Below are 15,870 nucleotides of genomic sequence, written 5' to 3' on the forward strand. Positions count from 1 at the left end.
ACTCGAAGATGATTGGTTTAGTAAAAGAAAAATTCGTTGAAATGAGGAGTTCACGCAGAACGTAATGACGTTTGGGGAGGGAGGGGGAATAATGAGAACAGCGCCTGCGCAAAGGCTAACACTGCCGGCGGTTGTGGGAACTGGGAAGTTGGTGACGACATCATTAAGGGACCGGCGCTCGTCTTTGACGTTAGGCTATATTCTTCGGTTCCTAGCGGCAACACTGCTGTAAGTATATACACGGCGGGAGGTAATATACTCCCCAGCACCTTAGCTTCGGGTCGTATTTTTTCCGTTTAACGAGAGCATCGCTGTTATGCATGTAGATAGTCAGTTATTCATAGATCCAGACATAGTTACTGTTAATTGTCTTATAATTGTTATTCATGGTTGCATGTTGTTAATGAGCACGAAGGGCTCCTTGGGGTTGTTTTCAGAGCTTCTCCATCCTGTAGATTCACAGACTGTTACAGTGTACAAAGAGCACCTCCTCCCCCTTCCTACTGTGAGCTGAGGCTTCCTCTGTTGCCTTGAGATGACATGATGGAGGGGGGGGGGGTGCTGAGGGGGGAGATAAGGAGACAGTTTAACAGCCTGTGAAGCTGCAGCACAGAGGTGCTCTAATAACGGACCACCTCGGGTCATTAGCATAATTGTGAATGCTTACAACGCTGAAAGATAGGGACGGATGGGAGGAGCCGGCCACATCGCCGACCGGAAGCTCCCTGTTTGCGGCTTCTGTGCCCCTCTAAACAAACAGGGGCACAGATCAAACAGGCCACAGTACCGGAGAGGTAAATACATGTTTATTATTTTTAAATAGCCCATCCCAGCCCTAAGTAATTTTTAACACCCGGATAACCCCTTTAAGTTGAATTTAACGTTTCCTTTTACTTTATAAATTGGACTTTAAACATGTAATATGAAATCTAATCGGTTGTTGAGGTCCTATTATTGGGATTGCACTTGTTTTATTTATAAGCAAACTGCTCTGTACTCCCACAATGACCAAATAAAAAGCAGTTTGTTGAAGAGCGTAACCAGTAATTGGTATATAATTGCGATTAATAAGTACAGTCCTGTGCTGCCAAAGGGTGCCTGTTTATTTCTGTACACGCATGCACTGCAGTCATTCTCGTCATCACTAATCCCAAGCATGGTAGGTATTGGACCCACCAGTGGGGTTGTCCATAGGGTACTTAAACTGTTCAAGTTCGAGAATTGTTGCTGAGAAAGACTGTAAAGTTGAAATGTGAGAAATCACTTTTAGAAAATGTACCTCTTTCTCCATACAACTTCTGGGTCGTGTGGGCGTTTCAAGCACTGCAGTAAGTCAGTCGCCCTTCCCCAGGTTCAGCTACAGAGAATGCTTCTTCATACTGTCAGCTCTGTCTCCCTGCAGTTTTTTCTCCATTCTGGTATGACAATCAGATTCCTTTGTGTTTCCTAGTTCACTGCCATAATCATCAACTTGAGTGCTGTTTGTTGCAGCAGATCTAATATAATGTATAGATACAAGGTAACGCTGAAGGATCGCCACCAGCTCTACAAGCTCATCATCAGCCAGCTGCTGTATGATGGTCACATAAACATCGCCAACGGCCTCATCAGCGAGATCAAGATGAACACAGTGTGTGCCCCCTCAGAACAGCTGCTGCACCTCATCAAAGTGGGTGAGTGGAACCATGTGTGAGGAGTGGGCATCAAGTCCAACATATAACCCCACTTATCAAGATGATGGTTAAAAAAAAAAAACTCGTGTATTTAGCCTGTAGCAAGGGTAAAAATTCCTTCCTGATCCAAGTATGGTCATTATATTAATTCCCTGATTAAATGTTGTAGCTCAGGAATCTTTTTTTCTAGAACCCATTTATTTCCATCCAGGTCCTCATGGCACATGTACAGTGTATCAACCATCACAACAACTTGTGGCAGCACGCTGCAGTGATATATTAAGAAAGTTTAGGTAGACGCAAGCAGTGTGATTTCCTCATCTGAAGCTATTCATTGAAACTAAAGTATATATAAAAGGTGTGTGTGTCAGGGGGGGGGGGGGGTGTTATCTGAAGGCAAAACTGGTCTAGCTGCTTAAGGCAACCAGAGTTCAGCTTTCATTTTCCCCACAGCAGTTTATAATATGTAAGCTGAGCTTTTATTGGTTGCCTTGAGCATCTAGAACAGTTTGGCTTTCAGACACGTGATAAATGATTCCCGTTGTGTCAATAACTTGTCACGTGGCCATAAGTATCACGTACAACCTAGACTGTTGAGATACGGCATCCCTCTGTTTAGTAAGAGTGGCACCCAGGTAACCCCGGTTCTGGGGTACAAAGTTATGAACTTCTATACGACCACTCTGCTGGATACACAGGTTGTGATTCAGGTCTGGAGAACGTACTTCTGATTGAGGTACCCCAGTCTTCTGTAAACGTTTTGTAATGCTGTGACCTTGATGAAAATGCTGAAAATATGAATGGTCCATGTTTATTATACTTCCTTGCAATGATAATAGAAATCTCAAAAACACCCTTTAAGAATCCTTGTGTTTTGCAGGCATGGAGAATGATGACAGTGCAGTTCAGTACGCCATAGGCCGCTCTGATACAGTGGCTCCAGGCACAGGTATTGACCTGGAGTTTGATGCAGATGTGCAGACCATGTCCCCAGAGGCGTCTGAGTATGAAACTTGTTATGTGACCTCTCATAAGGGCCCCTGTCGTGTCGCCACCTACAGCAGGGATGGACAGCTGATCGCAACAGGTTCTGCCGATGCTTCCATAAAGATCCTTGACACGGAGCGAATGCTGGCCAAGAGCGCCATGCCAATAGAGGTAAATGTCCCTTTGACACAATAGATTGAGGGCATCTATAATTATATTTGCTTTGTAGTCCCTCTTGAAGTGTGTCTTGTGTATATTTATATGTACATGTATACGGTATATATATCTTTAAATAAAGTGTACTTGTGTCCCCGCCTTATTCTCAGGTCATGATGAATGAGACCGCGCAGCAGAACATGGAGAACCATCCGGTCATCCGCACCTTGTATGACCACGTCGATGAAGTCACATGTTTGGCTTTCCACCCTACTGAACAGATCCTGGCATCTGGCTCCAAAGACTACACCCTGAAGCTCTTTGACTACTCCAAACCATCAGCCAAGAGAGCCTTCAAGTACATCCAGGTTGGTGACCATACAGCTAAGAGGATAGAATGTGTGAATGAAGGACCATTCAGTGATAACCTGCCATATGATTAACCCCTTTCCCTGCCATATATATCTATCTATCTATATCTCTTGCAATATTGGTGGGCTCTGTGCTGTTAAACCTGGAACATATCGTGGTTAGACACAAAAACCTTTTCTTTTGTCAAAAAATTAACTTTAGATGATATTCAAATGAAGCTGAAGTGCCACCTTCACCTCATAACTTACATTTGGCGGTCCGACGAATTATAATTATGCACACCTCCTCTTTCGCTAGCCTCCTCCCCTGCCTCAGAGCCAGTGACGTCACCTGGCTCTCGACATTTCTCGTGCTTGCTACACTTGTGCAGCCGCTGTAAGGAACAATTTCTGATACTATGAGCAAGTAACTGCATATCCTGGGGAGGCGCCTTGAAAATGAATGGAGATTCTGAAGAAGTACAAGCTTTTTAGTGTGATTTACCCAGTATGTAATATTTTTTCTATACACTGCTTTGTCCTTCAGCAGCATCACTTCAACCTTGCTCAAAAATTATTTTTTAGTGGGAGAGATCGGTTGAATCCACCTTGCAGCTATTGTCTTTTGTGCCATATATAGCAACCTGTGTACCAGTTCTCGGCTCCCACCCAGTAGGAAGGGTAGTATCATACACGCTATCAATAATATCCTAGAGTGGAGCAGCCTAGTACAGGACCACAACGTATGCATTACCTCTGCCGGTTCCTCCCCACATTAAGGGCAGGTAGCGTCTGGGTGTATGCCTGTGTTGTATAGAAATGTGGGGGTTCTATAAACGCATATAACATATATATTTATATTATATAAACTAATCTCTTCTCCAAGGCAATTTAATGGAAAGGCTTCTAAAACAGATTGCCAATATTTCCGGCATCATTCATCCATTTATTAAAGGAAACCTACCACCGCAGATCTACCTATAAAGGTAGGTTGGGTGGTAGGTGCATCTATTGGACATGAGGATAGCCCTTTTAAGGGCTAATCCACACATCCCTGCAATCTTTTTATAACTTATTACCCTAATATGCAGATTTTCTAAAGAGGCTACTGGGGCATGGAGTAGCCGGTGCAGAGGCTACATGGTGCTGCTACTCCATGCCCCAGTAGCCTTTTTGATCCTCCTACCAGATATCTTTGACGCGCAGCTATGAAGAGCTGCTCGCCCTCATCCGTGAAGTCTGCCGTCTGCGCATGAACTTTCTGATAAAGCTAGGATAAACTGCAGTGCCATACCCTGAGAACGGCTGACAAAGCTTACAGCAGTCTGGTGTATTTATTTAGGAGCAGTCTGAGGTGCTGCTTTCACACCATAGGCCAGCTGTGAAAATATTTGATGCCTGAACACCAGGAACACTGCTGTGCCGATATTATAACTTAGTGTATGGTTGGTACAGAAGCTTAACTACTCAAGTGCTGGGGAAACAGGAAGTTAAACAGTGTAACAGTCTGTAAAGCCAGATAACATAGGGGAAATGGTAGCCCTTAAGACTCATTAAAAGTTGATTATTAGGAAAAGGAGGCCATGGATAACAAATATAAGAATATTATCACAATCCTGGTGCCTGAATCTATGAGTAAGTGTCTCTGGTATTTCGGGCTTGATTTTGAGTGATAATAAGAAAGGTCTGAAGATTAGCAGGGTCATTTATCACATTCGGACACGATGTGACTTATCCAGTGATACTAGGGCCCCAGGTGACTGTGAGGATGAGAGCTTCTTCTGAGCTTGAAAGCTAGGATATCAAGGCACCATACTTGTAGAAAATTGTAGTATTGATTTCTAGATGTGTTGTTCTGAGATCTGAGGGGCTAGAACACTTCTGTCCTGAGTGTCAGCCTTTGAATCCTCACTTCATAATTCTGCCATTCAGTGATCTCCCCTAAATTGTCTCCACTAATTGCACAGTAGCAGGTTATTCCATAGTCCTTTGTAATGACTTGCAAACTGCTGGTCACACTGTTCAGTTCTACAGCCTTCCCCTTTACCTGCCCTAACAGGGAGCCATGGCTTTCAAATGGGGAATATTTACAGTGAAATTAATTAATCTCATCTATTAAATCCTAGATTAATCCCTGCAGAATATGTGAGCTAACCTTGTCATTGTATCGTTTTTCAGGAAGCAGAAATGCTGCGCTCCATCTCTTTTCATCCGTCAGGAGACTTCATTATAGTGGGAACACAGCATCCCACGCTTCGTCTCTATGATGTCAACACCTTCCAGTGCTTTGTTTCCTGTAACCCTCAGGACCAGCACACGGATGCCATCTGCTCTGTGAACTACAACCCTTCTGCCAACACATATGTGACCTGCAGTAAAGATGGCAGTATTAAACTCTGGGATGGGGTCTCCAACCGCTGCATCACAACTTATGAGAAGGCGCATGATGGGGCAGAAGTGTGTTCTGCTATCTTCTCCAAAAACTCTAAATACATTTTGTCCAATGGCAAGGATTCCGTGGCCAAGCTGTGGGAGATCTCTACGGGCCGTATGCTGGTGAAATACACAGGTATGTACAGGTATTGGGCCTTATTTTTTGAGTGTCTAGGAACAAAATTGTTTTGGTTGCCATGAACCACTAGAAGATTTTTTTTTTTATCTGACACTTTTGATAATCTCACACGTGTTCCTTTTAAGGGGCTATTTGGCTAAAATATTCATGACCTATCTATTAGGGAGGACCAAACGGTTATGTGATTAGGTTAGAAGCTAAATGTTATTTAGGGGCCTAGTCATCAAAGGTAGTACGTTCTGAAATAATACCCGTCCCATACAAAAATGAAGATGTACGGTAGATCAGTGTCTCAAATAACACTCAAATAACACATCCTAAATCTGAATGAATGAAATACTCATTTAATATTTTGTTCTGTACAAAGTTGAACGTGCTGACAGCAAAGTTACAAAAAATACATATATATATATATCTCATCATCCCTTACCTGGTCTAAAGCATCCGCCAACTCCCGGACAGTCTGGTGCAACGTTGGTGAATGGAGCGAGACATGATGTCCTAGATATGCTCGATAGGTTTCGGGTCTGGGGAACGAGCGGGCCAGTCCATAGTTTCTATGCCTTCATCCCAGTAACTGCTGATATACTCCAGTCACATAAGGTCTAGCATTTGCCTGCATTAGGAGGAACCTAGGGCCAATGGCACCAGCATATTGTCTCTCAAGGGGTCTGAGGATCTCGTCTCTTTGTAAGTTATCGTTAGGATTTTACCAGTACATGGACTGGCAGAGAGAAGAGACAGATGAGTTAAAAGATATCTACCACCACAATGAAGGACTGTACGCAAATGAGCCTGAGGGGCTCCAGACTCCATAGGTGTTAATGGATCCTGGAGCCCCTCCGGCTTATTTGCATACAGTCTTTCATTCTGGTGGTAGATGTCCTTTACGTTAGGAATGAAGGGGAGAGCCTGGAAAGAGTTCTGTTTTGTCAAAATTTTAGAAAAGGGGAGCTATAGGATGTGTACACTCTGGTACTCTGGCTTCCCGGATGATGATGACATCTGGCCCAGAGATGTTGAGTATCCTAAACATTTAGTTATATGGAAAGCCAAATGTGTAGATGGAGAAGAATAGGGGATCCCAGGACAGAGTGTTGTTGGTTGCTAAGAGAGAGAAGGCTTGAAGGGGTGGTGGTTGAGCAATAGTTGGAGCAGAGGTTGGAAAGGGTCCAGTTCCTGCCATATTCATCAAAAAAATACTTTTTTTTCCTAAAAGCAAATGAGCACCATGGTCCACACAGGACATGTCTCTACCTACCTGTACTACTGTGCTCACCTGCACTTAACTGGTCTCCATCTGGCCTGCAGTTGTACAGAGTGGCTGAAATCCCTTCCTGCATGCAGTTGTCCTGTGGAGACTTGTGCACTTGTAGCATGTACTATGCAAGGCTTGGTAATAGCAAAAAAGTATCCAGTAGGCGCTTCTCCCCTCTGTTCATATCAGAAATGTACTTTCCCCTTTCAAACTAAACATTCTCAATCTCGTTCTTTAGATTTCTACAAGGGAAAGGATTCATGTGTTCCTTTCAAATTTTTACAAAACTTCCTTTTTTGGGATGGGCTTACTGTTTGAAGCAAGTGTTTTACAATTTGTGACCAGAAGAGGGCAAAACTGTATAGATTATCCATGAAGTGTAATGTTAAGTCACATGGTGGCAGAGAACTCGTCTCTATTTAATAGAAGTTCTGCACGAGAATCTGCACCTTAAAAGGAAGGGATTAAAAAAGAAAAACTGGGCACATTGATTATGAAATGAGGTATTTTAAGGAAAAAAATGTCATGTGAAAATGAGCAGAAAGTGGACCTCTTTAGCCAGTGATGAGTTTAGAGAGGGCTTTTCTTATAGCCGCTAGACCAGTGATGGCGTACCTTTCAGAGACCAAGTGCCCAGACTACAACTAAAATCCACTTATTTACCAGGAAGTGCCAACATGGCAATTCAAGCAGTAACTTATTGCTACCAGTTCTTCAACATCATTCAATTGTATTGGATCTCCTAAGGCCACCAATAGTTGAAAGAAGGTGGGCAAATAAGTTCAGACCATCATTGTAGCTTCTCTCCAGGAAGAATGGTGGGTCCAGCAGGAGGACCTCCAAAGACAATGCAGTTCTGTCAACACCTTCTCACTTTTCCTGCAGTTTCAAACAGCCAATGAATTGTCGCTTTAAAATAGCGCTGTGTACAGCATCCCTTAGGTTGCTTGAGACTGCAGAAAGATTTTGTGGATTTTGTCCTGTTTGGTGAAATTGGGCGATGGCCTGAGTGCCCAAAGAAAGGGCTCTGAGTGCCACCTTTGGCACCCGTGCCATAGGTTCGCCACCACTGCGCTAGACCATTGTTCTGGTATTGAATAAAAAGTGAATCTTCAGACATGTTTTGTGATCTACAGAACCTGAGATATGGACAGGTAAAGTCATAATTGGAAATGCAAGATTTTGTTTAACTGTCTGGATAGGTGGTTCTGTAGCTCACAGAACCACAAGCCCGATGCAAATGAAAACAAAATATTATTTTTTAATCTGATACCAGAACCATTGTTCTAGCTGCTATAGAACCCAAGATATGACACTTTTTTTTTTTTTTTTTTTCAAAAGATGACAGTTTTTTATTTTATTTGCATGTAAATCAACAACATTTCAGATAAGAGGCTATAGGACAGTGCTGGCGAACCTTTTAGCGGCCAAGTGCCCAAAACGCAACCCAAAACCCCCCTTATTTATCGCAAGGTGTCAATCAAAAATTAAAGCAGTAACTTACTCCCTGTTCTTTAACAACAGCAACACAGTAGAAAGGTTTAAAATTTGCATCATTTTAGCTTCTTCCCAGTGTCCCACAGAGAATCGTGGGGCCGGCAGCAGGTCCTCCAAAGATAATTCGGCCCTGTCTACACATTAGACAACATCTTTTAAGTTACTTGGAACTGCAGGAAGATTCTTTGAGTCTTCTCTGGTGCCCTGGGGCGATGGCCCGGATGCCCACAGAAAGCGCTCTGAGTGCCACAGGTTCGCCACCACTGCTATAGGATATTTCATACCCTGTCTGAGAGGGTTATTAGTTTTATGGGGTAAAAGTTTGTGGTGGGTTTGATTTAATTGATTGTACTTTGTACTCTTTGACTGTGCTGGTTCCAGGCAGTGGAATACAACCCTATAACTCTTCTCTTATCTGTGTGTAGGCGCTGGACTCAGTGGCAGGCAGGTGCATAGGACCCAGGCCGTATTCAACCACACAGAAGACTACGTTCTGCTCCCTGATGAAAGGACAATCAGCTTATGTTGCTGGGATTCAAGAACGGCCGAGCGCCGCAACCTCCTGTCCCTAGGGCACAATAACATTGTCCGTTGCATTGTCCATTCTCCAACTAACCCTGGATTCATGACGTGTAGCGATGATTTCCGAGCCAGGTTCTGGTACAGAAGGTCGACCACAGACTGAACATATTCAGCTCCGCACAGCCTGATGGTGGAAAACTAGAGACGCCAGTGAAAACTTCCAACCCATACCTTGATGCATCTGATATAATCTGAAACCAGATGTACAGTCCTGAGCAGAGGCGTGTGATCACCAGACCTCCATCAGGACCGACTACTGTACACTTGCATCTATTTCACATTGCTGGGCTTTTTTGCAGCACAGCAATGCGTATGACCCACAAGCATGGACTTCAGGATTCTATTAATTTGACATATTTAGGGGAAGCTCATATAGAATTTATCAGTTGAAAGATTTGATATTTTCATTTTTTTTTTTTTTAATATAAATAAAATGTTTTAATGGCAATAATGGTAATTGTGAACGAAGGTGCCTGCTATTTTCCCCAGACTACAGGAAGAAAGGTAGTCAGTCTCTTCCTTTAAATATTTATTTGTGAATATCCTTTCTTCAACATTGGGTGGTATCACAAGGATGAATACACCTAGCATCAGATTTCTTTTGGAATCCCACAGCAGGTTCAGAGGTACTACTTCCCCAAAAGGGAAAAACACTGCCTTTGTCTATCTAAGGCTACATTCACACAATGTATGCAGGCATACATTGGCGCCGGGGAGAGGAGGGGGTGACCGCTACTCACCCCTGCCCCTCTCCATAGTAATATATGGCGCACGACGACATGTCCTACGTTTTTCCTGTCTCCGGTACAGCATTGCGGTTTATGGGGGATGTATATACGTTCGTTCGTGTGAATGTAGCCTAGGATGGGGATTTTCCATCTCTTGGCTGCAGTGAGTTTACTACTATGTACAGACGGTCCCCTACTTAAGGACACCCGACTTACAGACAACCCATAGTTACAGACAGACCCCTCTGACCTCTGGTGAAGCTCTCTGGATGCTTTTCTATAGACTTAGATTGCAATAATCAGCTGTAAGGTGTCTGTAATGAAGCTTTATTGATAATCCTTGGTCCCATTACAGCAAAAAATGTTTAAACTTTAATTGTCACTGGGGCCAAAAATTTTTTTGTCTGGATCTACAATTATAAAATATACAGTTTCGACTTGCATACAAATTCAACTTAAGAACAAACCTCCGGCCCCTATCTTGTACGTAACCTGGAGACTGCCTGTACTACTTGTAGATTACTCTCTTGTAGAGGCACTCGCACTATATTCCCCCCCCCCCCCCTCCTGCACCCGTCCATTTGCAAGAGGCCTAGGACTAATCAGGGTTAGGAAGGTGGAAAAAAAGGTATATATGATGTGATACTTGTGATAAGTCGATGTGGTGAAATAATAAAGCTGTAATTGGTAGAAGGTGAAGACAATGCGTCCATAAAGTGCCATTTAGATACTATATGAGGAAATGGAGCCAAATGATCGAAATGGTGACAAATGAACTCTCTAGTTCCCTCATCTACCATCTAACCAGCACTCTTTTTATGGATCTGGTGAAGGAAACGGTACATACTGTAGTCTCCACCCTTTACCAATATAAGCGTTACTGTTCAACCAGAACCTTGACTTGCTTCTTGAGCAGAACTTTTTTTTTTTTTTTTTTTCCCCCCTCTGCTGCATCAGATGCATCACTGTGTCTGATACTGGAGTCGTTTAGGACTGTTTAGTTTTATGTAAGTTTAATGCAGCAAATTAACCCCCTAAGCTATAAAATGGCTGCGTCATTAAGCATTTTTGTGATTCTGACTTGCGTCGTTTTATATGGTTATAACTTTTGAACACTATTACTTATCAAAACGATTATGAGATTGGTGTGTTTTGTTTTTTTGTTTTTTTTTTCCCCCACATGTAGTACTTCATTTTAGTGGAAAATTTGGGCAGCTAAGTTTAGCGTTTATGTACAAAAAAAATGAATTTTTAAAAAATATTTGAAATTGGAAATCATTTCAGGCAGATTTACCACCTAAATAAGATGCTGAATAACTTTTCCCATATGTCTACTTTACATTTCCATCATTTTTTGAAATGTCTTGATAATTTATTTTGATGTCACCCAGCTTACAAATTGAATATTGATTTTCAGAATTGACTATTTTGGGGATAAATACAGTTTTGAATGAAATTTTTACATATTCAACATCAAAAACCCCCTATATAATCAACCCCTTTTCAAATCTGCACCCCTCAAACTATCAGAAACAGCTTTTCTAACCCCTTGAGATCTTCATAATAATTGCATCAAAAGGAGGTGAAATTTGAGAAAGGTCAAATTTTGTTGGTTATACGTTCATTTAGCCGTAAAATGTACACATTTCCAAAAGATAAAGAGAAAACCCCAACAATTTGTTATGAAATTTCTCCCGAGTACAGAGACCCCCCATATGTGGCCGTTACTTGTTTTATGGGCGCACGGCGAGGCACAGGAGGGAAAGCGCACCCTGCAGTTGCCAGGATTTTACTTTTCTCATTGGCTCTTTTACAGACTATAAAATTTTAGCTTTTTTGTTATTGGGGCCGTGTGATGGTGTATTTGTTTTTTGGGGTTTTTTTGCTGGATGAGATGCATTTTCCAGTGTTACCATTTTGGGGTTGGAATCCCTTATTGTTGAAAATTTAGGAATTTTTTTTGAGGACAGGAGTAGAAAAGCATCAATTCTGTACTGGATTTTTTTTACTTCCTATTTTTTTTTTTTTTCTCTGTGTTCACCGTATATCCTAATAATCATGTTATCTTTATTCTATGGGTCGATACGATTACAGGGATACCATACATGAATATTTTTTTCATTTGTTTTACTAAATTTGCCAAGTAAAACCCTAATTTGGGGAAAAATCTATCATTTTTGCATCTCCGTCTTCCAAGTGGCATAACATTTTACTTTTTTTGGCTATGGAGCTGGTTGATGGCTTGTTTTTTGCGGGACATGTAGGCAAATTAGAAAAAGGTAACGGCACTCACCAGTTCCAATGTTGGAAGAGAAAAAACGTCCTTTATTCTAAACCAAACATACAGGGAGGTAGCTTAGCAAGCATTGGCAACGGGACCGTTTCGGGCGATATGGCGCGTTCTCAAGCCGATGTCCCCGCCTACATGCGTCATCACATAAATACACGTGACCGCAGGTAGGTGGCGCCATACTAAACTTTAAACAATGTAACTTATGACCTGCAACATCTTTAAAACATCATTTAGCTAACATCAATAATACATACTCATACACAATATCGTGAAAGTAAGTTAAATGCATGAAAACGGGTGATGATAAAGAACGAAGGTGAGAGGACTACAAGTCCCAGGAGGCGTGTCAAGCGCGCCCAGTTCCAAACCGGGACGTGGAGTGTCCCACCTCATTAACAACAAAGACAAAAGGACACCTTTTAAATAAAATTTATGCTAACCTTTGCATACTACAGTGGGAAATATGCGAATATATAGAATGCCATGCAGTATAGGGAATCTCCGTTCCATACCACATGGCAGGTATAGAATCACACACCGCTCTATCAAATTATGTATCTCAAGGATTACTATTTCTACATTTTATAAATGGGTTTGCAGCCAGATCTTGTTGCAGTGAGCTCAGCAGATTTTTGTGGCACATAACCTTTAAAAAAAGCATCAGAAAAGCGAGTGTGCATTGATCCGAAGTGTGTGCAGTGTCTTAAGTGTGACTTACGTTTAAGGGACTTAAGTTTGAGGGGCTTAAGCAGGTAACTGCTGTATTTTGTGTTACTTAGGCTACATTCACACGAACGTATGGAGGACGTATATATGGCCAATATACGTCCCCCATACACTCCTATGGGCGCACGGCACCCTACGGGAGCGGTACGGTGCAGCACACGTGCGGCACCGTACCGTTCCGTACCCGGGAAAAAGATAGGACATGTCCTATCTTTTCCCATAATACTGCGCCGTGCGCCATAGGTTGCTATGGAGAGGGGCGGGGGTGAGCTGCGCTCACCTCCTCCTCCTCTCCCAGTACACTGCCGTTGCCCGCTACGGTACGGGCGGGCAACGGCAGTGTGAATATAGCCTTAGACTGTAAATTCTTCTTTCTGTGCATATTTCTATTGTAATCCCCATTAGAAAGTGGCATTGCTACACAGTGTACATCCTGTGCCATGTATGCTTTCCTTGAACAGCCGTTCGAGGGGGAATACTGCTGTGTGGGATGTGTGAAAATTGCTCATCTGGAAGCCCAGATTCTGGATCTAAATGAGCAAGTTTCAAGGCTCCGGGCAATTGACAATATGGAGCGAAGTTTGCTGCTCCTGGAGCACAAACTCTCTGGGGAAGAGGGGTGTGGGGAGGGAAGTATGGAGGGGGCAGCTAGTTTGGTAACATGTAGAAGGCGGGGTAGAGGGAAGAGTTGTAGGGAGTCTAGTCCTGATCTGGTGCACCCCAATAAGTTTTCCTGGCTGGCGGATGAGGGGGATATCAGCTCTGGGCTAGCAATGCTGCAGCAAGACGTGGCCTCTAGCAACCAGGGGACTGTCTGCTCCAGTAAGAAGGGTAATGGGAGCACAGGCAAGGTCATACAGGTGCTGGTAGTGGGAGATTCGATTATTAGGGGAACACACAGGGCAATCTGTCACAAAGACCGTGCATACCGAACAGTGTGTTGTCTGCCGGGTGCTCAGGTTCGGCATGTTGCGGATTGGATTGACCGATTACTGGGAGGGGCTGGTGAGGAACCAGCGGTCATGGTCCACATTGGCACTAATGACAAAGTAAGAGGTAGGTGGAAGGTCCTTAAAAATGATTTCAGGGATTTAGGCCATAAGCTCAGGGCAAGGACCTCAAAGGTAGTTTTCGCCGAAATACTGCCTGTACCACGTGCCACACCAGAAAGGCAGCGAGAGATCAGGGAGGTAAATAAGTGGCTCAAAAGTTGATGTAGGAAGGAGGGTTTTGGGTTCATGGAGAACTGGGCTGACTTTTCTGTCGGCTACAGGCTCTAGGGATGGGCTGCACCTCAATGGGGAGGGTGCAGCTGTTTTGGGGGGAAAAAATGGCTAGAAGGTTGGAGGAGTGTTTAAACTAGAGACCTGGGGGAGGGCAACTACACTCATTCAGAGCAAATAGACAGTGTAGATATAGAGCTGGGAAGAGTCATAGTCCATGGGGGAGGAAGGGGGGCTGGAATGAGATTGGGGAATAAGAACAAAAGGAATACGGACAGGGAAAACCATATAAAGTGTATGTACACAAATGCCAGAAGCCTCACAAACAAAATGGAGGAACTGGAACTCTTGATGTTGGAGCGGAAATATGATATAGTGGGTATCAGCGAGACATAGCTGGTTATAGTCGTTTTAGAAAGGATCGTATAAATAAAAAAGGGGGAGGGGTATGTTTATATGTGAATTCTTGCCTCAAGCCCGTCCTGCGAGATGACATCAGTAACGCAAATGTGGAGTCCCTATGGGTGGAGATAAGGGGAGGGAAAAAGAATAATAAAATATTACTAGGGGTTTGTTATAAGGCTCCAAATATAATGGAGGCAGCAGAAGAAATGCTGATAAGTGAAATGGATGCGGCTTCAAAGCATGGTGAAGTACTTATCATGGGGGACTTCAATTACCCAAATATTGACTGGGGGGCAGAAACCTGCAGGTCCTTCAAAGGTAGCAGGTTCTTGTCAACAACAAAAGACAATTACCTGTCGCAACTAGTCCTGGAGCCAACAAGAGGGGGGGCACTGCTGGACCTTATCCTAACCAGCAGACCTGATAGGGTATCAAAACTACAGGTTGAGGGGAACCTGGGGAATAGTGATCATGATATCATTGATTATGTATTACGCTTTACTAAGAGCATTAGGGAAGGGGCAACCAACACTCTAAACTTCAGGAGGGCAAATTTTCAGCAACTAAGGGAAGACCTTAAAGGCATAGACTGTGATGATGTTCTCAAAGACAAAAGCCCCCCCAAAAAATGGGACTTTTTCTCATATATTCTGAAAAAATCCTGTGAGAAACACATACCTTATGGGAAAAAGCATAAGAGGAACAAGAAAAAGCCTATGTGGCTAACTAGTCTTGTAAGGAAAGCAATAAGCGAGAAAGATAACGCGTTTAAGGTGCTAAAACGTGAAGGTAGCGATGAGGCATTACAGGATTATAGAGAGAAAAATAAATCCTGTAAAAAGCAGATAAAGGCCGCAAAAATAGAGACTGAGAGAAATATTGCCAGGGAGAGCAAAAATAATCCCAAATTATTTTTCAAGTATATAAATGATAAGAAACTAAAAACAGAGACTGTGGGTCCCCTTAGAAATAACATGGGGGTCATGGTGGAAGGAGATGAGGAAAGGGCCAATCTACTGAATGTAGCCTTCTCAACTGTCTTTACCCAGGAAAATCCCCTGGTGGAAGACACAATGAGGAATAATGTATATTCTTTTTGGAATGTCAACAGTTTAATCCAGGAAGAGGTACGGTGCCGCCTCGCAACCACTAAGATAGATTAATCACCGGGGCCAGATGGCATACACCCCCGGGTTCTGCATGAACTATGTACGGTGATAGACAGACCGTTATTTTTAATATTTGAAGATTCACTGAGGACTGGTTATGTTCCACAGGACTGGCGCATAGCAAATGTGGTACCAATATACAAAATAAACAGACCCGTGAGTCTAACTGCTGTGGTGGGGAAAATATTTGAGGGGTTTGTTAGAGATGCTATCCTGGAGTATCTCACTGTGCACAACCTTATAACCCAGCG

The 15,870-nt window shown here is 43.0% G+C and overlaps 1 protein-coding gene across 4 annotated transcripts; it reads left to right on the top strand.

The window, feature by feature from the left end:
* Positions 1–57: 57 nt before the first annotated feature.
* On the top strand, positions 58–9,526 carry CSTF1 (cleavage stimulation factor subunit 1). Of its 4 annotated transcripts, none has more exons than XM_072110680.1 (6): positions 58–228; positions 1,492–1,673; positions 2,554–2,831; positions 2,987–3,184; positions 5,345–5,735; positions 8,919–9,526. In XM_072110680.1, exons 1-6 carry the CDS (start codon positions 65–67, stop codon positions 9,176–9,178), a joined length of 1,473 nt encoding a protein of 490 aa, XP_071966781.1. In that variant the 5' UTR covers positions 58–64; the 3' UTR covers positions 9,179–9,526. The 4 variants fall into 4 exon arrangements, with proteins under 4 accessions (XP_071966781.1, XP_071966782.1, XP_071966783.1 ...); XM_072110681.1 differs by having other exon boundaries at positions 1,495–1,673; XM_072110682.1 differs by having other exon boundaries at positions 94–228; positions 1,451–1,673.
* The last annotated feature ends 6,344 nt before the right edge of the window (positions 9,527–15,870 follow it).

The sequence above is a fragment of the Engystomops pustulosus genome, chromosome 6, assembly GCF_040894005.1.
Source record: "Engystomops pustulosus chromosome 6, aEngPut4.maternal, whole genome shotgun sequence".
NCBI classification, from domain to species: Eukaryota; Metazoa; Chordata; class Amphibia; order Anura; family Leptodactylidae; genus Engystomops; species Engystomops pustulosus.

What these genes read in the sequence shown, in the direction of transcription:
- CSTF1 (XM_072110680.1), top strand. Translation starts at nt 65, where the DNA reads ATGACGTTTGGGGAGGGAGGGGGAATAATGAGAACAGCGCCTGCGCAA. An exon ending in AGAGCGCCATGCCAATAGAG is followed by an intron (nt 2,832 to 2,986) that starts GTAAATGTCCCT and finishes CCTTATTCTCAG; the next exon opens with GTCATGATGAATGAGACCGC. An exon ending in TATGCTGGTGAAATACACAG is followed by an intron (nt 5,736 to 8,918) that starts GTATGTACAGGT and finishes ATCTGTGTGTAG; the next exon opens with GCGCTGGACTCAGTGGCAGG.